The sequence below is a fragment of the Eleutherodactylus coqui genome, chromosome 6 (genome assembly GCF_035609145.1).
Source record: "Eleutherodactylus coqui strain aEleCoq1 chromosome 6, aEleCoq1.hap1, whole genome shotgun sequence".
Taxonomy (NCBI): Eukaryota; Metazoa; Chordata; class Amphibia; order Anura; family Eleutherodactylidae; genus Eleutherodactylus; species Eleutherodactylus coqui.
In genome coordinates, this window is record NC_089842.1 from 224,069,600 (window position 1) to 224,095,892 (window position 26,293).

Below are 26,293 nucleotides of genomic sequence, written 5' to 3' on the forward strand. Positions count from 1 at the left end.
GCAGCTGAGCCCCGGCAGCTGAAGGAAGGTATGAGTTTTTAAAACATTTTTTACACCAGTTTGGGTTGTTTTTCAGGGAAGGGTTATATTTAAAGCCCTTCCCTGAAAAACAATTAAGGAGTGCCGGCAGCTGGATCCTCTACCGCAGCTGTCATCTGTGACAGCTGCAGTAGGGAATACTTTATTCCCAGCGGGGATGAAGAAAACATCTGCTGCATGTGGCAGATGTGTTCTTCATCCCCGCGGAGGACACGGCAGCCCGACCAAAATACCGGCCTGTAATAGGGCCAGTAATTTTTACCGGCCTTGCGGGAAAAATACCGAACAGGCCAGTGAATTACCGGCTGTCCCACGAGTGTGATTTCACCGTGTCCTACGCGGGTGTACAGTGTGGAGGAGTCAGTGAGGGTACATTGATTTTCATTGATCCATTCACGTTAGCGTGAATCGATCACACAATACATAGGCGGTGATGGCAGATTCACTGATGGCAGAGAGATCCACGTTATGGAGGTAAAACGTACATTGTGGTAAGCCACGCCCCTTTACCCTACTCAGTGGTCACGTGTTGTTCAAGCAGCTCTCTGCTGAGGCCAGGGATCAGCTGATTGGTCACGTGAGCAATAAATGGCACGTGACTACTGCAGTAGCTTAGAGAACCCGTCTCAAGGGGCCAGGCCAGCAGCTTTGAACCGGGGAGCCATTTACAGGGCTACTTTAGTGCCCTCTCTGTTTCACACTATTATTTGCTCCTGGTACATTTTTCCTAATCTCACAATAACCCCTCTAATCGCCGGGGCGTCTTGCTGGTGGTTAGCGGCGTCCAGCAAGAACACAACATGGCCGTTCTGCATTCCAGCAGTGAGGCCGGTTACCATGACTACGGCTGCCATCTGCTAACGACGAATAGCTGGTTACTTTGTTCTTCCTGTCATTGTCCAGTACAAACTGCCGTCAATAAAGTTTATACACACGCACAAAAAAAAAAAAAGGTATTGAATCACGTGGTTGCTTTGATTAAGCAGAAGGCAGGACAGACATAAGACTGACGTGACTTTCAGCCAATGGAATTATTCTTAGCGAGATTCGTCCAATCAGGTGGCGGTAGGATGGGTGGGAATATTGCTTCTGCTGACTGATGCAATTTGCAAGCGCGTACTGGAGGCGGAGCAAGAGAATTGACAGATTACCAGCCAATGGGATCTTATTGTGTGGACGCTGGAGGCGGGCTATTTTCTGAGTGGCATGAGTGTCAGCCAATAGCTCTCCGAAGAGGCCAGAGCGGCTGCGGAGGGGCAGCGGGCGGTGACTGCAGCTCGGAGAAGCAGGAAGCGGACATAGAGCCTGGCGCTAGGCTCACTAACAGAACGGCGTCGCCAGGCCCGGCCAGCGGCGGTAATTTGTCAGCAGCGCCCAGGGAAACCGAGGTGAGACATTCCCCGTGGTCCTGCTGAGCACGACAGTCATGGTCTACGCAGGGGCAGGTTATGAATCGGTCTTCGGGGGTGGAGCTATTAGTGGCACGTGATGGGATGTGGGAGTTGTTTAGGAATCGTAAGGGGAGGGGTCTAAACCATTTTGGAGTGCAGTTGGCTGTTCAGTTCCTTGGGGGAGGGGTCTGATAAACACTGTGGGCGGAGCAGACTTCACTTTGGTATTCCTCCAGGGAGGAGCCTGATGAACATCCGGGGTCTCTCAGCGATTGTTATAATGGGAAGCACCGAATTACATTGTGTTACTTGTGCACTAACTGGACGGGGCTCATTATGGCTGGAGGGGCCCCGCAGCTGTGACTGCAGAGATGGACATCATTGACGGAGGGTGCACGATTCTGATTAATGTGCAATCATCTGGTGTCAGGTCTCCATCACGCTATCTTCCATCAGTCTATGCAGTGAGCCCCGCCCTCTGCGCTGTCCTGGTGCTCACATTGTCCCTCCCCCGCGGTGCCGTCTGGATAAGGGGTTGTAGACCATTTATGTTCTCGGTTCTGTGACTGCTCTGATTAGTTGTCTCTAGTTGTGGCCCTTCCCACGTTATTCTCCTGACCACAGACACTAAGTGCAGTACTGGATGAGAGGGGCCCAAAAAAGGGCCAATCAGGTCGCTGCTGCCGCCATCCATATCTGGAAGCTAGGATGTGATTGGGTGCTGTGGCTCCTTCTCCACTGCGGTGAGCCGTTGTGCCGGAGGTAAGTCACGAGCGCTGATATTCGCAGCGATGTACCTGCTGACGACCATCGTCAAAAATACGTCAAAATATTTTTTTATCTGTGTGTGGGAAAGCGGGGGGGGGGGGGGGGGGGGGAACATACCTCACTTTAATATTACCTCAGGGGTTCAGGAGAGTTGAGTGTCGGCACGTGCTAATGAGTAGATAGGAGGGCCCCCACATATGACATGTGGAGCCCTTGTGAATTATCAGCACATAATTACCCAGAATCCCTCAGCAGTTGTCATGTGACTTGTGCTTACGACCAGCGATGCCCGACAATCTGTACTTATTGTATCTGATCAATATGGAATGTGGGGAGCGCTGTGCAAGAAGAGCAATGTTGGGAGCACGGCACGAGGAGAGGAATTGTAGCGCTACAGAGGGGGATGTGGGGATCGCGGCGCTACAGAGGGGAATGTGGGGAGCGTGGCCCAAAAAAGAGAATGTGAGGATTGTAGCGCAAAGAGGTGAATGCGGGGATTGTAGCGCAAAGAGGGGAATGTGGGGATCGCGGCGTTTCAGAGGGGAATGTGGGGATCGCGGCCCACGGAGCTGCAAGGTGAATGTGGGGACTGTAGCGCAAAGAGGGGAATGTGAGGATTGCAGCATTCCAGGGGGGAGCGCGGCGTTCCGGAGAGGAGCGTGGGGATCGCGGCGTTCCGGAGGGGAGCGTGGGGATCGCGGCGTTCCGGAGGGGAGCGTGGGGATCGCGGCGTTCCGGAGGGGAGCGTGGGGATCGCGGCGTTCCGGAGGGGAGCGTGGGGATCATGGTTCAGGGAGCAGCTTGGAGTTCACTGAGCTGCAAGGTGAATGTGGGGATCGTGGCCCACGGAGGGGATGTGGGGATCGTGGCCTACGGAGGGGAATGTGGGGATTGCGGCTCAGGGAGCAGCTTGGGGTTCGCGGAGCTGCAATGTGAATGTAGGGATTGTGGCGCAAAAAGGAGTGTGAGAGAATTGCAATGCATGCAGAGGAATGTGGGGATTGTAGCGCAAAGAGGGGAACGTTGCGGAGGCGAGTGCGGGGATCACGACGTTGCAGAGGCGAGTGCGGGGATCACGACGTTGCAGAGGCGAGTGCGGGGATCGCGACGTTGCAGTGGAGAGCGTGGGGATCGCAACGTCGCGGAGGAGAGCAGCTTGGGGTTCATGGAGCTGCAAGGTGAATGTGGGGATTGCGGCATTGCGGAGGGGAATGTGGGGATTGCGGCATTGCGGAGGGAAGTGTGGGGATCGCAGCACCTGAAGTGGAATGGGGGGGATAACAGCTCAGGGAGCAGCTTGGGGTTCACGTAGTTGTAAGGTGAATGTGGGGATTGTAGTGCAAAGAGGGGAATGTGGGGATTGCGGCGTTCCGAAGGTGAATGTGGGGATTGTAGTGCAAAGAGCGGAATGTGGGGATTGCGGCATTCCGGAGGGGAATGTGGGGATTGCGGCGTTCCGGAGGGGAATGTGGGGATTGCGGCGTTCTGGAGGGGAATGTGGGGATCGGGGCTCAGGGAGCAGCTTAGGGTTCACGGAGCTGCAATGTGAATGTGGGGATTGTGGTGCAAAAAGGAGAATGCGAGAATTGCAACGCATGGAGGGGAATGTAGGGATTGTAGTGCAAAGAGGGGACCGTGGGGATCGCGGTGTTGCGGAGGGGAACGTGGGGATCGCGTTGTTGCGGAGGAGAGCGTGGGGATCGCGGTGTTGCGGAGGAGAGCGTGGGGATCGCGGTGTTGCGGAGGAGAGCGTGGGGATCGCGGCGTTGCGGAGGAGAGCGTGGGGATCGCGGCGTTGCGGAGGAGATCGCGGTGTGGGGATCACGGCGCCTGAAGTTGAATGGTGGGGATAACGGCTCAGGGAGCAGCTTGGGCTTCACGTAGTTGTGAGGGGAATGTGGGGATTGCGGCGTTCCGGAGGGGAATGTGGGGATTGCGGCGTTCCGGAGGGTAATGTGGGGATTGCGGCATTCCGGAGGGGAATCTGGGGATCGGGGCTCAGGGAGCAGCTTAGGGTTCACGGAGCTGCAATGTGAATGTGGGGATCGTGGTGCAAAAAGGAGAATGCGAGAATTGCAACGCATGGAGGGGAATGTAGGGATGGTAGCGCAAAGAGGGGAACGTGGGGATCGCGGCGTTGCGAAGGAGAGCGTGGGGATCGCGGCGTTGCAGGGGAGAGCGTGGGGATCGCGGCGTTGCGGAGGAGAGCGTGGGGATCGCGGCGTTGCGGAGGAGAGCGCGGGGACCGCGGCGTTGCGGAGGAGAGCGCGGGGACCGCGGCGTTGCGGAGGAGAGCGCGGGGACCGCGGCGTTGCGGAGGAGAGCGCGGGGACCGCGGCGTTGCGGAGGGAAAAGTGGGGATTGCGGCTCAGGGAGCAGCTTAGGGTTCACGAAGCTGCAATGTGAATGTGGGGATCGTGGTGCAAAAAGGAGAATGCGAGAATTGCAACGCAGGGAGGGGAATGTAGGGATTGTAGCGCAAAAAGGGGGATGTGGGTCTCGTGGCCCACAGAGCAGCTTCGGGTTTACGGAGCTGCATGGTGAATGTTGGGATCGTGGCGCCAAAGGAAAATGTGGGGATTGTAGCGCAAAGAGGGGAACGTGTGGATCGCCATGTTGCGGAGGAGAGCGCGGGGATCGCGACGTTGCGGAGGAGAGCAGGTTGTGGTTCACAATGCTGCAAGGTGAATGTGGGGATTGTGGCGTTACGGAGGGGAATGTGGGGATTGCGGCATTACGGAGACGAATGTGGGGATCGCGACGCACGGAGGGGAATGTGGAGATCATTGCTCAGGGAGCAGCTTTGGGTTCACGGAGCTGCAATGTGAATGTGGAGATCATGGCGCAAAAAGGAGAATGTGAGAATTGCAACGCATGGAGGGGAATGTGGGGATTGTAGCGCAAAGAGGGGAACCTGGGGATCGCGGCGTTGCGAAGGAGAGCATGGGGATCGCGGCGTTGCGGAGGAGAGCATGGGGATCGCGGCGTTGCGGAGGAGAGCATGGGGATCGTGGCGTTGCGGAGGAGAGCATGGGGATCGCGGCGTTGCGGAGGAGAGCATGGGGATCGCGGCGTTGCGGGGGAGAGCGTGGGGGTTGCGGAGGAGAGCGTGGGGATGGCAACGTTGCGGAGGAGAGCGTGGGGATGGCAACGTTGCGGAGGAGAGCGTGGGGATGGCAACGTTGCGGAGGAGAGCGTGGGGATGGCAACGTTGCGGAGGAGAGCGTGGGGATGGCAACGTTGCGGAGGAGAGCGTGGGGATGGCAACGTTGCGGAGGAGAGCGTGGGGATGGCAACGTTGCGGAGGAGAGCGTGGGGATGGCAACGTTGCGGAGGAGAGCGTGGGGATGGCAACGTTGCGGAGGAGAGCGTGGGGATGGCAACGTTGCGGAGGAGAGCGTGGGGATGGCAACGTTGCGGAGGAGAGCGTGGGGATGGCAACGTTGCGGAGGAGGGCGTGGGGATGGCAACGTTGCGGAGGAGAGCGTGGGGATGGCAACGTTGCGGAGGAGAGCGTGGGGATGGCAACGTTGCGGAGGAGAGCGTGGGGATGGCAACGTTGCGGAGGAGAGCGTGGGGATGGCAACGTTGCGGAGGAGAGCGTGGGGATGGCAACGTTGCGGAGGAGAGCGTGGGGATGGCAACGTTGCGGAGGAGAGCGTGGGGATGGCAACGTTGCGGAGGAGAGCGTGGGGATGGCAACGTTGCGGAGGAGAGCGTGGGGATCGCAACGTTGCGGAGGAGAGCGTGGGGATGGCAACGTTGCGGAGGAGAGCGTGGGGATCGCAATGTTGCGGAGAGCAGCTTTGGGTTCACTGAGCTGCAAGGGGAATGTGGGGATTGCGGCGTTACGGAGGGGAATGTGGGGATTGCGGCGTTACGGAGGGGAATGTGGGGATTGCGGCGTTACGGAGGGGAATGTGGGGATTGCGGCGTTACGGAGGGGAATGTGGGGATTGCGGCGTTACGGAGGGGAATGTGGGGAATGCGGCGTTACGGAGGGGAATGTGGGGAATGCGGCGTTACGGAGGGGAATGTGGGGAATGCGGCGTTACGGAGGGGAATGTGGGGATTGCGGCGTTACGGAGGGGAATGTGGGGATTGCGGCGTTACGGAGGGGAATGTGGGGAATGCGGCGTTACAGACGGGAATGTGGGGAGTGCGACTCAGGGAGCAGCTTAGGTTTCACGGAGCTGCAATGTGAATGTGGGGATCGTGGTGCAAAAAGGAGAATGCGAGAATTGCAACGCAGGGAGGGGAATGTTGGGATTGTAGCGCAAAAAGGGGAATGTGGGGATCGCGGCCCACAGAGCAGCTTCGGGTTTACGGAGCTGCAACGTGAATGTTGGGATCATGGCGCCAAAGGAAAATGTGGGGATTGTAGCGCAAAGAGGGGAACGTGCGGATCGCGGCGTTGCGGAGGAGAGCGTGGGGATCGCGGCGTTGCGGAGGAGAGCGTGGGGATCGCGGCGTTGCGGAGGAGAGCGTGGGGATCGCGGCGTTGCGGAGGAGAGCGTGGGGATCGCGGCGTTGCGGAGGAGAGCGTGGGGATCGCGGCGTTGCGGAGGAGAGCGTGGGGATCGCGGCGTTGCGGAGGAGAGCGTGGGGATGGCGGCGTTGCGGAGGAGAGCGTGGGGATGGCGGCGTTGCGGAGGAGAGCGTGGGGATGGCGGCGTTGCGGAGGAGAGCGTGGGGATGGCGGCGTTGCGGAGGAGAGCGTGGGGATGGCGGCGTTGCGGAGGAGAGCGTGGGGATGGCGGCGTTGCGGAGGAGAGCGTGGGGATGGCGGCGTTGCGGAGGAGAGCGTGGGGATGGCGGCGTTGCGGAGGAGAGCGTGGGGATGGCGGCGTTGCGGAGGAGAGCGTGGGGATGGCGGCGTTGCGGAGGAGAGCGTGGGGATGGCGGCGTTGCGGAGGAGAGCGTGGGGATGGCGGCGTTGCGGAGGAGAGCGTGGGGATGGCGGCGTTGCGGAGGAGAGCGTGGGGATGGCGGCGTTGCGGAGGAGAGCGTGGGGATGGCAACGTTGCGGAGGAGAGCGTGGGGATGGCAACGTTGCGGAGGAGAGCGTGGGGATGGCAACGTTGCGGAGGAGAGCCTGGGGATGGCAACGTTGCGGAGGAGAGCCTGGGGATGGCAACGTTGCGGAGGAGAGCCTGGGGATGGCAACGTTGCGGAGGAGAGCCTGGGGATGGCAACGTTGCGGAGGAGAGCCTGGGGATGGCAACGTTGCGGAGGAGAGCCTGGGGATGGCAACGTTGCGGAGGAGAGCCTGGGGATGGCAACGTTGCGGAGGAGAGCCTGGGGATGGCAACGTTGCGGAGGAGAGCCTGGGGATGGCAACGTTGCGGAGGAGAGCCTGGGGATGGCAACGTTGCGGAGGAGAGCCTGGGGATGGCAACGTTGCGGAGGAGAGCCTGGGGATGGCAACGTTGCGGAGGAGAGCCTGGGGATGGCAACGTTGCGGAGGAGAGCCTGGGGATGGCAACGTTGCGGAGGAGAGCCTGGGGATGGCAACGTTGCGGAGGAGAGCCTGGGGATGGCAACGTTGCGGAGGAGAGCCTGGGGATGGCAACGTTGCGGAGGAGAGCCTGGGGATGGCAATGTTGCGGAGAGCAGCTTTGGGTTCACTGAGCTGCAAGGGGAATGTGGGGATTGCGGCGTTACGGAGGGGAATGTGGGGATTGCGGCGTTACGGAGGGGAATGTGGGGATTGCGGCGTTACGGAGGGGAATGTGGGGATTGCGGCGTTACGGAGGGGAATGTGGGGAATGCGGCGTTACGGAGGGGAATGTGGGGATTGCGGCGTTACGGAGGGGAATGTGGGGAATGCGGCGTTACGGAGGGGAATGTGGGGATTGCGGCGTTACGGAGGGGAATGTGGGGATTGCGGCGTTACGGAGGGGAATGTGGGGATTGCGGCGTTACGGAGGGGAATGTGAGGATTGCGGCGTTACGGAGGGGAATGTGGGGATTGCGGCGTTACGGAGGGGAATGTGGGGATTGCGGCGTTACGGAGGGGAATGTGGGGATTGCGGCGTTACGGAGGGGAATGTGGGGATTGCGGCGTTACGGAGGGGAATGTGGGGATTGCGGCGTTACGGAGGGGAATGTGGGGATTGCGGCGTTACGGAGGGGAATGTGGGGATTGCGGCGTTACGGAGGGGAATGTGGGGATTGCGGCGTTACGGTGGGGAATGTGGGGAATGCGGCGTTACGGAGGGGAATGTGGGGAATGCGGCGTTACGGAGGGGAATGTGGGGAATGCGGCGTTACGGAGGGGAATGTGGGGATTGCGGCGTTACGGAGGGGAATGTGGGGATTGCGGCGTTACGGAGGGGAATGTGGGGATTGCGGCGTTACGGAGGGGAATGTGGGGATTGCGGCGTTACGGAGGGGAATGTGGGGAGTGCGACTCAGGGAGCAGCTTAGGTTTCACGGAGCTGCAATGTGAATGTGGGGATCGTGGTGCAAAAAGGAGAATGCGAGAATTGCAACGCAGGGAGGGGAATGTTGGGATTGTAGCGCAAAAAGGGGAATGTGGGGATCGCGGCCCACAGAGCAGCTTCGGGTTTACGGAGCTGCAAGGTGAATGTTGGGATCATGGCGCCAAAGGAAAATGTGGGGATTGTAGCGCAAAGAGGGGAACGTGCGGATCGCGGCGTTGCGGAGGAGAGCGTGGGGATCGCGGCGTTGCGGAGGAGAGCGTGGGGATCGCGGCGTTGCGGAGGAGAGCGTGGGGATCGCGGCGTTGCGGAGGAGAGCGTGGGGATCGCGGCGTTGCGGAGGAGAGCGTGGGGATGGCAACGTTGCGGAGGAGAGCGTGGGGATGGCAACGTTGCGGAGGAGAGCGTGGGGATGGCAACGTTGCGGAGGAGAGCGTGGGGATGGCAACGTTGCGGAGGAGAGCGTGGGGATGGCAACGTTGCGGAGGAGAGCGTGGGGATGGCAACGTTGCGGAGGAGAGCGTGGGGATGGCAACGTTGCGGAGGAGAGCGTGGGGATGGCAACGTTGCGGAGGAGAGCGTGGGGATGGCAACGTTGCGGAGGAGAGCGTGGGGATGGCAACGTTGCGGAGGAGAGCGTGGGGATGGCAACGTTGCGGAGGAGAGCGTGGGGATGGCAACGTTGCGGAGGAGAGCGTGGGGATGGCAACGTTGCGGAGGAGAGCGTGGGGATGGCAACGTTGCGGAGGAGAGCGTGGGGATGGCAACGTTGCGGAGGAGAGCGTGGGGATGGCAACGTTGCGGAGGAGAGCGTGGGGATGGCAACGTTGCGGAGGAGAGCCTGGGGATGGCAACGTTGCGGAGGAGAGCCTGGGGATGGCAACGTTGCGGAGGAGAGCCTGGGGATGGCAACGTTGCGGAGGAGAGCCTGGGGATGGCAACGTTGCGGAGGAGAGCCTGGGGATGGCAACGTTGCGGAGGAGAGCCTGGGGATGGCAACGTTGCGGAGGAGAGCCTGGGGATGGCAACGTTGCGGAGGAGAGCCTGGGGATGGCAACGTTGCGGAGGAGAGCCTGGGGATGGCAACGTTGCGGAGGAGAGCCTGGGGATGGCAACGTTGCGGAGGAGAGCCTGGGGATGGCAACGTTGCGGAGGAGAGCCTGGGGATGGCAACGTTGCGGAGGAGAGCCTGGGGATGGCAACGTTGCGGAGGAGAGCCTGGGGATGGCAACGTTGCGGAGGAGAGCCTGGGGATGGCAACGTTGCGGAGGAGAGCCTGGGGATTGCAATGTTGCGGAGAGCAGCTTTGGGTTCACTGAGCTGCAAGGGGAATGTGGGGATTGCGGCGTTACGGAGGGGAATGTGGGGATTGCGGCGTTACGGAGGGGAATGTGGGGATTGCGGCGTTACGGAGGGGAATGTGGGGATTGCGGCGTTACGGAGGGGAATGTGGGGATTGCGGCGTTACGGAGGGGAATGTGGGGATTGCGGCGTTACGGAGGGGAATGTGGGGATTGCGGCGTTACGGAGGGGAATGTGGGGAATGCGGCGTTACGGAGGGGAATGTGGGGATTGCGGCGTTACGGAGGGGATTGTGGGGATTGCGGCGTTACGGAGGGGAATGTGGGGATTGCGGCGTTACGGAGGGGAATGTGAGGATTGCGGCGTTACGGAGGGGAATGTGGGGATTGCGGCGTTACGGAGGGGAATGTGGGGATTGCGGCGTTACGGAGGGGAATGTGGGGATTGCGGCGTTACGGAGGGGAATGTGGGGATTGCGGCGTTACGGAGGGGAATGTGGGGAATGCGGCGTTACGGAGGGGAATGCGGCGTTGCGGAGGGGATTGCGGCGTTACGGAGGGGAATGTGGGGATTGCGGCGTTACGGAGGGGAATGTGGGGAATGCGGCGTTACGGAGGGGAATGTGGGGAGTGCGACTCAGGGAGCAGCTTAGGGTTCACGGAGCTGCAATGTGAATGTGGGGATCGTGGTGCAAAAAGGAAAATGCGAGAATTGCAACGCAGGGAGGGGAATGTAGGGATTGTAGCGCAAAAAGGGGAATGTGGGGATCGCGGCCCACAGAGCAGCTTCGGGTTTACGGAGCTGCAAGGTGAATGTTGGGATCGTGGCGCCAAAGGAAAATGTGGGGATTGTAGCGCAAAGAGGGGAACGGGCGGATCGCCGTGTTGCGAAGGAGAGCGCGGGGATCGCGATGTTGCGGAGAAGAGCAGGTTGGGGTTCACGGAGCTGCAAGGTGAATGTGGGGATTGCGGCGTTACGGAGGGGAATGTGGGGTTGCGGCGTTCCGAAGACTAATGTGGGGATCACGACGCACGGAGGGAAATGTGGAGATCATGGCTCAGGGAGCAGCTTGGGGTTCACGGAGCTGCAAGGTGAATGTGGGGATCGCGGCTCACTGAGAGAAATGTGGGGATCATGACCCACAGAGGGGAATGTGGGGATCGCGGCATTCCGGAGGGGAATGTGGGGATCATGGCTCACAGAACAGCTTGGGGTTCACGGAGCTGCAAGGTGAATTTGGGGATTGTGGCGCAAAAAGGAGAATGTGGGAATCGCAACGCACGGAGGGGAATGTGGGGATCGTGGTGCAAAAAGGAGAATTGCAACGGAGGGAGGATAATGTGGGGATTGTAGCGCACGGAGGGGAATGTGGGGATCATGGCTCGGGAGCAGCTTGGGGTTCACGGAGCTGCAAGGTGAATGTGGGGATCGCGGCGCTGTGACTAAAGTATAGGGATCCCGATGCAGGGAGCAGAATGTTGGGCCAGTGATCGGCTCTTGCACAGTTTGCTCTTACACCCCCCCTCCCCCCTTTCCCCTTTCTCTGGTTCTCCTGTCTCTAGTAAGGATGATGCCTTCCTGTCCGGAGTTACAAGAGGGACATGGGTGGTTTTAGGGTGGGCATATAATGACTTATCACCCACAGACTGGAATTTTAGTGATTATAAACTATTGTCCTCTGTTATCAGGTGACCATTGTGCAGTCCTCTGGGGGGGAGGGGCGACATTGCAGCCCTCTCTCTATAACTTCCATCTACCCTGCCTTCCAGCAGCTGAGGAGTTAACTCCATTGCCTGCTCGGCTCCCAGAATTCAGTGCAGGAACCGAATGTTTTGCTGTGGTGGGGCCGCCCTGACCCCATGATGTCATGGTCACATGACGTTGGCTGCTGTGTGTGACCAGGCCCTCTGCAGCCTCCTGAGCAGTTCCTGGTAGAGTCAGGTCAACGCTGCGCTCTGCGGCGCCCCCACCACTTCCTGTGCAGGACAAGCCAGCCCGGAGGAGGCCGGGAGCAGGTGTGTACTGGGAATGCTGGGAGAACTGGTGTGTACTGGGAATACTGGGAGAACTGGTCTAGACCACCGAGCTTGTCCTCTCTCTGTGTATAGGAGTTCTCTGCTGCTTGTGGTCAGCAGCCGGTATACGCTGTACGTCCACTGCCCAGCCTGTGTTTGGCATCTCTGGCTTCGGTGCCCCCCCGTCCACTGCCCGGCCTGTGTTTGGCATCTCTGGCTTCGGTGCCCCCCGTCCACTGCCCGGCCTGTGTTTGGCATCTCTGGCTTCGGTGCCCCCCGTCCACTGCCCGGCCTGTGTTTGGCATCTCTGGCTTCGGTGCCCCCCGTCCACTGCCCAGCCTGTGTTTGGCATCTCTGGCTTCGGTGCCCCCCCATCCACTGCCCGGCCTGTGTTTGACATCTCTGGCTTCAGTGCCCCCCCCCCCCCCCCCCCCCCGTTACGGGTCATGTGATGGCAATCTAGCCTCTTGACATTTGCAGGACAAAGCCAGGTCTGTCCCCGGCCAGGAATGCAGCAGTTCCAGCCGTAGATAGTAGAGGTGGGAGGGGGGATCTCTGGGTGACATCAAGCACTCGCTGTGATCAGCCATGCAGCAGGATCCCGTCCGGATAGTCCTGCAGCTGACTGTAGTACCGCGGGTAGAGGGCGAACATTAACTCTGTAAGTGCTGGAGAGTGTCTCCAGGGTGCAGATTACCTGCTTGCGTGTCTTGTTACATTAGGGTTAACCTCCGGCTGTGTTCTCCCTTAGGCCTACCGTGAGGTGCACCATGGGCGACATGAAAACCCCAGACTTTGACGATCTCTTAGCTGCATTTGATATCCCAGACATGGATGCAAATGAGGCAATTCACTCGGGGCCCGAAGATTCAGAGGGACCAGGGAAACCGCCTTCAGGGGAGGCAGTGAGTGCGGAGCATGGACTGCCACAAGCCGACATCACCACGGTCAGCGTCATTGTCAAGAACACTGTGTGTCCCGAACAGCCGGACTTACTAGACGTTCACGGCAAGGACACACCGGGTCTGGGCTCTCGACTCATCCAGAATGGATTCAACAGCCCGGAGGTGTCTCGGACATTGCCCCCCGCCGCTCCAGCTTCTAACGGAGGCGAGAACTGGACACCCCGAGCAAAAGCAAGTAAAACCTTAGATCTGTTCACGGACTTCACAGCAGTGGATAATCCCATCGACAGCCGCGTGTCGGAGATGATCGACAGGCCGCGAGATGCTAAAATAAAGGACAGGCCGCTGTTTGAGTCTCCTGAGCCGGTTCTCTGTTCTCCGCCAGCCGAACATTCGGTGGACGAAGGCCAAAGCCTGACCAGAGTCATCCCTCCACCCTTCTCCATCGGTAAAATCAGTGGAGGCGTTGGCTCTCTGGGATTGTGTCTGGGGACTCCCTCCATCAAGGAGGAGCCAGATGAGGAGAATCCTAGGAACCTAGCAAGAGAGTGTACCCCGCCGGCTCATTACACTGAACCCCCGTTGCCTGCCTGGACCAGTCCTGAGCACAAACCTGACCTTTCCATCAAAATCCCTGAAAAACCCAGTATCCTGAACAATGGGGATGGTACAGCGTCCAAATCGCCAACAAATCCGGAATCGCACCTGGAGTTTACTGATTTCCCAAAGGACTCCAAAGCCAGTGGTGAAGCAGATGCTCCTGGTGTGAAGGAGGAACCGCACTGGAGCCCAAGGAGCTTACCTAGCGACCTTGAGGAGGACGACAGCATCAGCTCCCCATCTTCAAACTCTTCCAGACCCCTCAAAGTCCGTATCAAGACTATAAAGACACAATCCGGAAGCATCACAAGGACTGTGACCAGAGTGTCCTCCGACTCTGATACAGTCACTTCTGTCCAGATGTCCGAGGGCTCGCCTCAGCCGCCCATTTCTGAGTCCAGCCAAGAAAATGCAGCAGACCCAAAAGAAGATGCAAATGTGTCGTCTCCAAAGGAGAAGACCAATCTTCCAAGTCCATCAAAGGGCGAAGCGACTCAAGTGGTGAAACTCCCACTGGGCAATGGCGTTAAACTCCAGGGATCTATACTGCCTGTGTCTACCATTCAGAATGCCAGCAGCGTCATGCTCATGGCAGCCAGCGTGGCTCAGCAGAAAGCCGTGGTCATGCCTGCCAAGGCCAGTAAAGTCATGACCAAGAACATCATCCACCTGGTGCAGCAGCCCTTGTCCACTACAGCCGCGCTCACTAATGTAACCGTGGCCAACCAGGTGGCTACCAGCTCTACTATCAGCACCACCACTAACAGCCCACAACGCAGCGCCACAGTAGTTATGGTGCAGTCCCAAAAACCAACCCCGACCGTAGCTGGCACCGTCATTTCCCGCACGCAGTCCAGTCTGGTGGAGAATTTCAATAAAATCCTCAACAGCAAGAATTTACTTCCCACGTACAAACCAAACCTCACTCCACCAGCGGAGTCCAGCCTGGCGCTCCCGCTGTTCGGCTTCCGCTGCCTAGAATGTGGAGACTCCTTTGCCTTGGAGAAAAGCTTGGCCAGGCACTATGACCGCCGGAGCATGCGAATCGAGGTGACCTGCAACCACTGCACCAAACGCCTGGTCTTCTTCAATAAGTGCAGCCTCCTCTTGCACGCCCGCAAGCACAAGGACAACGGGCTGGTGATGCAATGCTCACACCTGGTCATGAGGCCGATCGCCTTGGAGCAGATGATCGGGCAGCCGGACGTCACGCCTCTCGTGTCTGTTGCCGTTTTAACGCCTGGAAATGCATCCACACCTGGCCCAGCTCAGGACACGGCCGCAACTGCCAGCCCGACCAGCGACTCGGCCATTCTTCCAGAGCAATCCACCTACTCCACCTTCCGCTGCTTGGAGTGCAAAGAGCAGTGCAAGAACAAGGCTGGACTGGCCCTTCACTTCCAGCAGATCTCCACCTCCGCAGGCGGCGGCAGTACGGTAAGTGTCCGGGCACTGACGTCACGACTATTGGTGGTACGTATTGGTGTCATCTGAGCTGCCTTCATTATGTCTCCCAGGTGTGTTCTCTCTGCCCCATGATGATGCCAAATCGATGCAGCTTTGAAGCCCACCAGCGCATGCACAAGCAGAGCCCCCCAAATGTGTGTCCAGAATGTGGCGGCAACTTCCGCATAGAAAACTTTCAGACTCATCTGAAGGAGACCTGTCTACATTTCTCTCGTAGGATTGGCTACAGGTATTCACTTAAAGGGAAACCACACGCACCACCTTTGTATGTCTTACATAGGGAGAGCGATCGCTCCAGGCCATCCAGGTGTGGTGAAGCCAACACGGCGCCACCCCCATGACTCAGAATAGGACATACATGTGCGCTGTATACATACCTGTCCTGGGTTCATGCTGCCTGTGATTCTGGTGACAGGTTCTCTTTTTAACCGCTTAGTTACACGGCCTATTTTGCACCTAAGGCTATGACAATAGTGTTTTTTTTTTTTTTTGCACTTTTTTTTCAAACTTTTTTTTTGCATCGCTGCGTTTTAAAGTTCTATAGATTTTTTTTTTCATGGACGGAGCTCTGTGGGGGCTTCTTTTTTTGCATGACAAGCTGTAGTTTACTTTCGTACCATTTTGGGGTGCATACAGCTTTTTTGATCACTTTAATTGAAGTTTTTTGGGAGGCTAACTAAACAACAAAAAGTAAGGTGTTAACAGCAGGGATCGGTGTTCTCACCCATCGCCGTTGTTACAGCTGGTGCCTGCTGCCGATGTCGCGCGCTTCGTTTCTGAGCCCACACCATCCTTAGGACATAAGCTTACGTCCTGGGGAGGGAAGGGGTTAAAGGGCCAATTGCTTGCTAGGACTGAGGGGCCCGCTGCTTATTACTGACCTTATCTGTACTCATGCAGGTGCCAGAGCTGCGCCGTCGTATTTGGAGGAGTCAACTCTATCAAGTCTCACATCCAGACTTCGCATTGTGAGGTCTTTCATAAGTGCCCAGTCTGCCCCATGGCCTTTAAATCTGCGCCTAGTGCTCATGCCCACATCTACACCCAACATCCAGGATTCAGCAACCAACAGGCCAAGTAAGTGGTAGCAATTGTGGTGAGGCGGCATATGGGAAGGAACGTGGGCTTAGATGTGGTCAGAGCAATGAGGGATGTGAGCCAAAGGACATGGCGGCGAATGACCCTGCGCAACATCCAACCATCTCTTCTTTATGGAGTCCATTAATGATCCTCGCTGCAACATTTCACTGGTTATGTGAACCTGCTGACGCGTTTCTGAACGTCCCGTCCTCTCTCCTAGCTGAAGTAGGACCTGATGGGGTTCAATGATTACAGCCCATTGCCTGGAGCGTATACGTCACGTATAATACGATGTAATGTCAGGTTGAGTCCTTCCATATGTGTTGTGTGAAGAACCCAGCATCCCTCCCCGCAAGCAACAGTACAGGCCAGAAACGCGTCAACCGGTGATTCTGTGAAATGCTACCATGACTTTTAGGCCGGTCTCACACGACCGGATTTGAATTGCGGTTTTCACGATTGCCATCCTCACAGATGATCCGCGGTACAACCCAAGCATTGAAAGGCATGTACTTTCCATATTTCCTTCACACTCGTGGATACGAATTGCATATTCCGCAAGTGGGAGAAAAATCACAGCACACTGTACTTTACCACAGAATCCACGTATACGGTCTCCATTGATGTCAATGGAGGTGCCCGACCGGCAGTCCATATGCAATTAATATTGTATATGGGCCGCGGATGCCCATGTCATTGCTTAGCGATGGCACAGGAAATACAAAAAGTGGGGAAAAAACAAACCTGTATGGCACTATCCGCCTGCGAGCCTCCACGGTCATCCGCAATACAGGTTAGTGCCCTACACAGGGTCACAGGCTCCCACATGCGGAATCTGACCCGGTCGTGTGAGCCCGGCCTAATTGGATTTAGTAAGCAAGAAATGCTCAGCGTCATCCGCCCGTCTTCTGAATTTCCGACACTCATCAGCCCATCAGGAGGAAGCCGCCAGCCTTACGGTTCTCAGCATGGTGAATCGCATCAGCGCAGGGGGTTCACATATTATCACAACTTCTAATTATGTTTTCTTATTTCACCAGGATGATCTATAAATGTGCTATGTGTGATACCGTTTTTACCCACAAACCTTTGCTGTGCTCCCATTTGGATCATGCACATTTTGACCAGCAGCTGGGAAACCAGAGGGTTAGCGTCTTTAAATGCCCGGACTGCCCTTTGCTATTTGCCCAGAAGCGCACCATGCTGGAGCACCTAAAGGTAGGAGGCGCTCATAGTGGAGTGGGTGGCTGGAGCTGAGCACTTGTGACCAGTATATGAGCGGGTGGTCGGAGCTGACCGAGGCATGATCGGGTGGTGGGAGCTGACCTGTGTATGAGCTGATGGCAGAGCTGAGCACTTGTGACCTGTGTATGAGCGGGTGGCAGAGCTGAGCACTTGTGACCTGTGTATGAGCAGGTGGCAGAGCTGAGCACTTGTGACCTGTGTATGAGCGGGTGGTGGGAGCTGACCGCAGTATGAGTGGGTGGCAAGAGCTGAGCACTTGTGACCTGTGTATGATCGGGTGACGGGAGCTGACTGGTGTACGAGCGGGTGGCGGGAGCTGACTGGTGTACGAGCGGGTGGCGGGAGCTGACTGGTGTACGAGCGGGTGGCGGGAGCTGAGCGTAGCATGAGCGGGTGGCGGGAGCTGAGCGTAGCATGAGCGGGTGGCGGGAGCTGAGCGTAGCATGAGCGGGATACACTTGTGACCAGTGTATGAGCAGGTGACCGGAGCTGACTTGTGTATGAGCGGTTGGCTGGAGCTGAGCACTTGTACACCCGTATGAGCGGGTGGCGGAAGGTAAGCACTTGTGACCAGTGTATGAGCAGGAAGTGAGAGCTGACCAGCATATGAGCGGGTGGCGAGAGCTGACCCGCGTATGAGTGGGTGGCAGGAGCTGACCGCTTGTGACCTGTGTATGTGCAGGTGACGGGAGCTGACCAGCTTATGAGTGGGTGGCGGGAGCTAAACACTTCTGACCAGCGTATGAGCAGGTGGCGGGAGCTGACCGGCGTATGAGCAGGTGGCGGGAGCTGACCGGCGTATGAGCAGGTGGCGGGAGCTGACCGGCGTATGAGCAGGTGGCGGGAGCTGACCGGCGTATGAGCAGGTGGCGGGAGCTGACCGGCGTATGAGCAGGTGGCGGGAGCTGACCGGCGTATGAGCAGGTGGCGGGAGCTGACCGGCGTATGAGCAGGTGGCGAGAGCTGACCCGCGTATGAGTGGGTGGCAGGAGCTGACCGCTTGTGACCTGTGTATGTGCAGGTGACGGGAGCTGACCAGCTTATGAGTGGGTGGCGGGAGCTAAACACTTCTGACCAGCGTATGAGCAGGTGGCGGGAGCTGACCGGCGTATGAGCTGGTGGCGGGAGCTGACCGGCGTATGAGCAGGTGGCGGGAGCTGACCGGCGTATGAGCAGGTGGCGGGAGCTGACCGGCGTATGAGCAGGTGGCGGGAGCTGACCGGCGTATGAGCAGGTGGCGGGAGCTGACCGGCGTATGAGCAGGTGGCGGGAGCTGACCGGCGTATGAGCAGGTGGCGGGAGCTGACCGGCGTATGAGCAGGTGGCGGGAGCTGACCGGCGTATGAGCAGGTGGCGGGAGCTGACCGGCGTATGAGCAGGTGGCGGGAGCTGACCGGCGTATGAGCAGGTGGCGGGAGCTGACCGGCGTATGAGCAGGTGGCGGGAGCTGACCGGCGTATGAGCAGGTGGCGGGAGCTGACCGGCGTATGAGCAGGTGGCGGGAGCTGACCGCAGTATGAGCAGGTGGCGGGAGCTGACCGCAGTATGAACAGGTGGCGGGAGCTGACCGCAGTATGAGCAGGTGGCGGGAGCTGACCGCAGTATGAGCAGGTGGCGGGAGCTGACCGCAGTATGAGCAGGTGGCGGGGGCTGACCGCAGTATGAGCTTGTGGCGGGGGCTGACCGCAGTATGAGCTTGTGGCGGGGGCTGACCGCAGTATGAGCTTGTGGCGGGGGCTGACCGCAGTATGAGCTTGTGGCGGGGGCTGACCGCAGTATGAGCTTGTGGCGGGGGCTGACCGCAGTATGACGGGAGGCGGGGGCTGACCGCAGTATGACGGGAGGCGGGGGCTGACCGCAGTATGACGGGAGGCGGGGGCTGACCGCAGTATGACGGGAGGCGGGGGCTGACCGCAGTATGACGGGAGGCGGGGGCTGACCGCAGTATGACGGGAGGCGGGGGCTGACCGCAGTATGACGGGAGGCGGGGGCTGACCGCAGTATGACGGGAGGCGGGGGCTGACCGCAGTATGAGCGGGAGGCGGGGGCTGAGCACTTGTGACCAGCGGGTGGCGGGAGCTGAGCACTTGTGACCAGCCTATGAGCCGGTGGCGGGAGCTGAGCACTTGTGACCAGCGCATGAGCGGTTGGCTGGAGCTGAGCACTTGTGACCAGCGCATGAGCAGGTGTCGAGAGCTGACCGCAGTATGAGCGGCTGGCGGGAGCTGACCACAGTATGAGCGGCTGGCGGGAGCTGACCAGCCCCTGAGCGGCTGGCGGGAGCTGACCAGCCCCTGAGCGGCTGGCGGGAGCTGACCAGCCCCTGAGCGGCTGGCGGGAGCTGACCGGCCCCTGAGCGGCTGGCGGGAGCTGACCGGCCCCTGAGCGGCTGGCGGGAGCTGACCGGCCCCTGAGCGGCTGGCGGGAGCGGACCGGCGTATGAGCAGGTGGCGGGAGCTGACCGGCGTATGAGCAGGTGGCGGGAGCTGACCGGCCCCTGAGCGGCTGGCGGGAGCTGACCGGCCCCTGAGCGGCTGGCGGGAGCTGACCGGCCCCTGAGCGGCTGGCGGGAGCTGACCGGCCCCTGAGCGGCTGGCGGGAGCTGACCGGCCCCTGAGCGGCTGGCGGGAGCTGACCGGCCCCTGAGCGGCTGGCGGGAGCTGACCGGCCCCTGAGCGGCTGGCGGGAGCTGACCGGCCCCTGAGCGGCTGGCGGGAGCTGACCGGCCCCTGAGCGGCTGGCGGGAGCTGACCGGCCCCTGAGCGGCTGGCGGGAGCTGACCGGCCCCTGAGCGGCTGGCGGGAGCTGACCGGCCCCTGAGCGGCTGGCGGGAGCTGACCGGCCCCTGAGCGGCTGGCGGGAGCGGACCGGCCCCTGAGCGGCTGGCGGGAGCGGACCGGCCCATGAGCAGGTGGCGGGAGCGGACCGGCGTATGAGCAGGTGGCGGGAGCGGACCGGCGTATGAGCAGGTGGCGGGAGCGGACCGGCGTATGAGCAGGTGGCGGGAGCTGACCGGCGTATGAGCAGGTGGCGGGAGCTGACCGGCGTATGAGCAGGTGGCGGGAGCTGACCGGCGTATGAGCAGGTGGCGGGAGCTGACCGCAGTGTGAGCTTGTGGCGGGGGCTGACCGCAGTGTGAGCTTGTGGCTGGGACTGACCGCAGCGTGAGCTTGTGGCTGGGGCTGACCGCAGCGTGAGCTTGTGGCGGGGGCTGACCGCAGCGTGAGCTTGTGGCGGGGGCTGACCGCAGCGTGAGCTTGTGGCGGGGGCTGACCGCAGCGTGAGCGGGTGGCGGGGGCTGACCGCAGCGTGAGCGGGTGGCGGGGGCTGACCGCAGCGTGAGCGGGTGGCGGTGGCTGACCGCAGCGTGAGCGGGCGGCGGGGGCTGACCGCAGCGTGAGCGGGCGGCGGGGGCTGACCGCAGCGTGAGCGGGTGGCGGGGGCTGACCGCAGCCCCTGAGCGGCTGGCGGGAGCGGACCAGCCCCTGAGCGGCTGGCGGGAGCGGACCAGCCCCTGAGCGGCTGGCGGGAGCGGACCAGCCCCCTGAGCGGCTGGCGGGAGCGGACCAGCCCCCTGAGCGGCTGGCGGGAGCGGACCAGCCCCCTGAGCGGCTGGCGGGAGCGGACCAGCCCCTGAGCGGCTGGCGGGAGCTGACCGCTTGTGACCTATGTATGAGCAGGTTGTGAGAGCAGACCAGCGGGTGACGGGAGCTGACCAGCTTATGAGTGGGTGGCGGGAGCTGAGCACTTGTGACCAGTGTATGAGCAGGTGTCGAGAGCTGACCGCCGTATGAGTGAGTGGCGTGAGCTGACCGCTTGTGACCGGTGTATGAGCAGGTGGCGAGAGCTGACGAGCGTATGAGCGGCTGGCGGGAGGTGACCAGCGTGAGAGCGGCTGGCGGGAGGTGACCAGCGTATGAGCGGCTGGCGGGAGGTGACCAGCGTATGAGCGGCTGGCGGGAGGTGACCAGCGTATGAGCGGCTGGCGGGAGCTGACCAGCGTATGAGCGGCTGGCGGGAGCTGACCAGCGTATGAGCGGCTGGCGGGAGCTGACCAGCGTATGAGCGGCTGGCGGGAGCTGACCAGCGTATGAGCGGCTGGCGGGAGCTGACCAGCGTATGAGCGGCTGGCGGGAGCTGACCAGCGTATGAGCGGCTGGCGGGAGCTGACCAGCGTATGAGTGGGTGGCGGGAGCTGACCAGCGTATGAGTGGGTGGCGGGAGCTGAGCACTTGTGACCAGTGTATGAGCCGGTGGCCTGAGGCTGACCGGTGTATGAGCACGTAACGGGAGCTGAGCGCTTGTGCCCTGTGTATGAGTGGGGTGTCAGGAGTTGAGCACTTGTGACCTGTGTATGAGCAGGTGGTGAGAGCTGACCAGTGTATGAGCGGGTGGAGGGAGCTGACTGGTGTATGAGCAGGTGGCGGGAGCTAACTGGTGTATGAGCAGGTGGCGGGAGCTAACTGGTGTATGAGCAGGTGGCGGGAGCTGACCACTTGTGACCTGTGCATGAGCGGGTGGTGGGAGCTGACCGCTTGTGACCAGTGTATGAGCGGGTGGCGGGAGCTAACTGGTGTATGAGCGGGTGGCGGGAGCTAAGCACTTGTGACTTGTGTATGAGCGGGTGGCGGAGCTTACAGCTTGTGACCTGCCTCTTGCAGACGACACATAACAGTGTGGTGAAGGAGGACCCCCCTCAGTCGCAGGAGCTTCTCACCCCCAAGCCAGAGCCCATGGAGATTCCGGTCAGTAAGCAGTCCGACCCTGAACCAGAGGCCGAAGTAGAGTCGTCGTCATCTTCAGATACACCAAGCTCCCCCGAAGTGAAGAAGAAGAGCAAAACAAAAGATCAGCAGAAGCCGGGTGCTCCTAGACAGAGGAGCAACTGCTGCACCTGCGGGATCTGTCACTCCTGGTTCCCCGAGAGGGACGAGTATGTGCTGCACATGAAGAAGGAGCACGGAAAGGTCAGGAATCGAGATGAGGAGACGGTGGTTGGTATGTAGATTGGGGCTGAGTATATTGGGGGTCTGCTGCTTGTTCACCCTCTTCTGCTATTTTCTAGTCTGTGAAGAAGTTTCCATGTCGTCTTTGCGAGCGCTCCTTTTGCTCTGCACCCAGTCTGCGGCGGCATGTCAGAGTCAATCACGAAGGCATTAAGCGAGTGTACCCCTGCAGGTATGTGCATGCTGGGCACCGCCTTTGCTGTACCATTAACCCCCCCCTATCCACAGGGGTCTCATGTCCCCCACCTCCTCTCTTGGGCGGTTACTTCACCCTTCACAGTCCAGAGTAGACTGAATGGAGCGCTGGTCGCAGAAGTACACTAGCACTCCATTCGTTTTCAGGGGAACTGCTGCGATACCCAAGTAACACCCGCTCAGGTATTTCCGTCAGCCCCATTGAAATTAATGGAGCACTGACCGCAAATGCTCAGGCAGCCCTCCATTGATATAACTGTGCATGGAGAAGCGACGCCTGCAGTGACAAGGAGGGTCACGGCAGTCCCATTCTGGAGTTTGGCGTTAGTGTAAAAGACCCCCACCGATCAGCAACTTATACCCTATTCTTTGGATATGAGGTAACTTGCAATTTTGGTACAACCCCTTTAATCTACAATGGCTGATTGTACTCCCCTCGCCCATCAGGTACTGCACGGAAGGGAAGCGCACCTTCAGCAGCCGCCTCATACTGGAGAAGCATATCCAGGTGCGTCACGGCATCAAAGTGACAGACCAGGCACGGAGTCAGGAGGTCCTAGTCTCTCGGAATGGCAGTAAATCGCAGGTAGGAGAACGGCGAGATTCTGGGGATATACACATGCACTCTTTGTGTAAACAAAAACAATCCAGCCCCTTGAAGAAGTTGTCATTTTGCTGCAAAACTCAGCCTGCAGTTCCCTCTGTCTCTTCCAGTGGCAGTAGTATCGTGAATGATGAAACTGGACGCTTTTGGAGGGGAACCGGGCTGTCTTCAACGACTAATCCAGGTTTAGTTTGGGCGCTGACGGCGCCCCCAACTGGCGACCGGGCACGGAAGTGTAACCCCCCCTTGTGTCTGTGGCCGAGCATTATCCTGCTGCCTCTTGGAAGCTGCCATGAGATGAACACATGTGGCTGCAGGATGTCCTGAACATATCGCTGAGCTGTCATTGTCTCTCCTACCACCACTAGGGGTGACTGACTGTACCACCCACAGACCATCACACCAGCAGGGGGCAGAATTGAGGCGCTCACCCCGAGGTCTCCAGATACGAATACTGACGTCTCCCTCACCCAAACGAATTCATCGCTGAAGACAACCCGGTTCCCCTCCGTAGCGGCCAGTTTCATTGTTCACAACACCACTGCAAACGGAGGCAACAGTGGGGTCAGAGGTCATACATGTAATGGAGGCCGTGAGACCAAATATCCTTCAACCAAGCGCCTGGAAATGGTTCTGACAGAAACAGGGGTGTAACGATGGCGGACAACGAAACAGTTCGCGCTTGTCGGATGATCAGACGCTCCTCTCTACTGGTGGTCTGTAGGGGGCATCCTGAGCCCGGTCACCTTGTGTGCCTCCATCCACTGGTCCCAACACCTCCTAACAGTCTGGTTGGAACGGTCCAGGGGGACAATTTGTCGATATGACCATCCAGCTTCTCACATCCCAATAATGCGCCCCTTTCAGACTCTGGTAACGGGTGAAATCTCTTCTCTGCGTCGTAGAGGTGTCTAGTGGTCAACAAGCTCTACACAAGCAGAAGAAGAGCTCACTACACACAAGGAGCCTCCGAGAGCCTTTTATAGGCCAAGGTGGGGGGGGGGACACACCACTTTTAGGGTCTCCCGTGACAAGACCATCCATCTAATCATCATTACATATCTGCCTGAGATGGAACTGCAGGACAGATTTTACAGCAGAGCAACAACTTCTTCTGGGGGCAGACTGTTTTTTTTGTTTTTTGGCAAAGAGTGTATATGTATTATATATTTATTTTTTTCATTTATTACAGGGTTAACACGTTCTGCCATGTAAACTAAGAATCTCTGAACTCGATTCCGCAGGTCTCCTCCAAAAAAAGGAAACTATCATCCGATGACTCCGGGAGCGATGAACCACTGAAAAGCAAGCCTGCCCTGCAGAAACCGAAGCGCAGCTTCCAGTGCCGAGCTTGCGGCTATAAAACCAGCAGCCTGGCCGACTTCCGGCAGCACATCCCCCAACACTGTACCAGCGAGAGCTCTTACCAGTGCCGAGAGTGCGGCATGTGCTTCACCTCCCAGGGCTCCCTGAGCCGCCATCGCTTCATGATGCACAAAATGAAGGACGTGGTCGAGGAGGAGCCAGAGCCCACCCAAAAGCTGGAAGAGTCCTCAGACGGTCGACTCACCTGCCAGGTTTGCAATAAAAGCTTCGACAGTCAGCTCAACCTGAACACCCACTTCCGCACACATGGTATGGCCTTTATCAAGCAGCGGCAGAGCTGTGGAACGGACAACTGAGCGAACAGTGGGGTCAAGATTATACGAGGGGCGCCCCACTCTGCTGGACTCTACTCCATGGTTATAAAACCCACAAAGTGCCTTACTGTTATGACCCAAACCATCCCGGCCAAGTACAGAGCCCACAATGCTGATGGCGGGCTCCGTGAACCTTCAATGCTCCCCATTTCTCCATGAGATGATAAGCACTGAGCCCGGCTCCACAGGCGACGCACCCTATAAATATGTAAACTACATGGATTAGAAAGGTCTCTATTTTTCTGCACACGGCTCCAGACTAGAACAATTTTTACGTTTCTGTACAGGGGATCTTATTTATATGTTGTAATTGCTGCTTCCACTATGTTCTCTGTGAGAGCTGCAGGAAGCCGCTCTATCGCAAGCCCATTCCCAGCTATGGTCCCCCAGCAACACATGGTATAGGGTGGGTGTGTGTGTCCTGGGGGGACTGAGGGGGTCAGTACACTAGCCCAATGTCCCCACCTCTGGCCAGCTCTTCCCGATGTGTGAATACGCTGGGTGGGTGCTTCAGCTCATCCCTTCGGTTTTGATTGTAAATGTGGTTTTGCAGTTTTCATTTTACTACATTAACCTTTTTATATGAAGCTCAACCAATCACGTGTATAATAAAGCCTGCTTCCCATGGTTCACGGGTGAATATGTCAACCTAATGGGGTGCTGTAGAGAAGGTCCATTGTACCACATGGAGGTTCTTCACGGAATGCAAGGAGGGAATTGATATGGGAGGTGTAGTAACATCTGCTGATACAGAGTTTGAATGTTGTCTGTCTCTGCATTTGGAGCAGGAACGGCCATTGATGAGTGGAATTTGTAGCAATGACAGCTGAGACGGAGAATGACCATTTTCTATTGGTGCAACTGTAGCAGGACATGTAGTAATGGACACGGATGCAAAATATGAGCGTCACACCAGAGCGGGATGTGTAGTAATGACGGCCACTATGGAGGATGACTATCACCAGCATCTCAGCACAGTGGGATGTGTAGTAATGACTGCCACTATGGAGGATGACTATCACTAGCCTCGAACCTGAACTGGATGTGTAGTAATGACGGCCACTATGGAGGATGACTATAACCAGCATTGCACCAGAGCGGGATGTGTAATAACTACAGCCACTACGGAGGATGACTATCACCAGCGTCGCACCAGAGCGGGATGTGTAGTAATGTCTGCCACTATGGAGGATGACTATCACTAGCCTCACACAAGAGCGGGATGTGTAGTAATGTCTGCCACTATGGAGGATGACTATCGCTAGCCTCGCACCAGAACCAGATTTGTAGTAACAACGGCCACTATGGAGGATGACTGCACCAGAACCGGATGTGTAGTAATGACTGCCACTATGGAGGATGACTATCACTAGCCTCGCACCAGAACCAGATGTGTAGTAACGACGGCCACTATGGAGGATGACTATCACCAGCGTTGCACCACAGCGGGATGTGTTGTAGTCATCCTCCATAGTGGCAGTCCTTATCACTAGCGTCGCACTAGAACCGGATGTGTAGTAACGATGGCCACTA

General features: G+C 58.5%; 1 protein-coding gene across 3 annotated transcripts; it reads left to right on the forward strand.

The window, feature by feature from the left end:
- Positions 1 to 1,286: 1,286 nt before the first annotated feature.
- Positions 1,287 to 25,390, forward strand: ZNF687 (zinc finger protein 687). 3 transcript variants are annotated; one of them, XM_066608974.1, is made up of 9 exons: positions 1,287 to 1,427; positions 12,710 to 14,900; positions 14,981 to 15,159; positions 15,831 to 16,007; positions 17,051 to 17,228; positions 21,917 to 22,222; positions 22,321 to 22,433; positions 22,904 to 23,042; positions 24,305 to 25,390. In XM_066608974.1, exons 2-9 carry the CDS (start codon positions 12,729 to 12,731, stop codon positions 24,740 to 24,742), a joined length of 3,702 nt encoding a protein of 1,233 aa, XP_066465071.1. In that variant the 5' UTR covers positions 1,287 to 1,427; positions 12,710 to 12,728; the 3' UTR covers positions 24,743 to 25,390. The 3 variants fall into 3 exon arrangements, with proteins under 3 accessions (XP_066465071.1, XP_066465074.1, XP_066465073.1); XM_066608977.1 differs by having other exon boundaries at positions 24,253 to 24,408; XM_066608976.1 differs by lacking the exon at positions 1,287 to 1,427 and adding an exon at positions 11,852 to 11,958.
- Positions 25,391 to 26,293: the final 903 nt, after the last annotated feature.

What these genes read in the sequence shown, in the direction of transcription:
- ZNF687 (XM_066608974.1), top strand. Translation starts at nt 12,729, where the DNA reads ATGGGCGACATGAAAACCCCAGACTTTGACGATCTCTTAGCTGCATTT. An exon ending in TCTCGTAGGATTGGCTACAG is followed by an intron (nt 15,160 to 15,830) that starts GTATTCACTTAA and finishes GTACTCATGCAG; the next exon opens with GTGCCAGAGCTGCGCCGTCG. An exon ending in GGAATGGCAGTAAATCGCAG is followed by an intron (nt 23,043 to 24,304) that starts GTAGGAGAACGG and finishes TCGATTCCGCAG; the next exon opens with GTCTCCTCCAAAAAAAGGAA.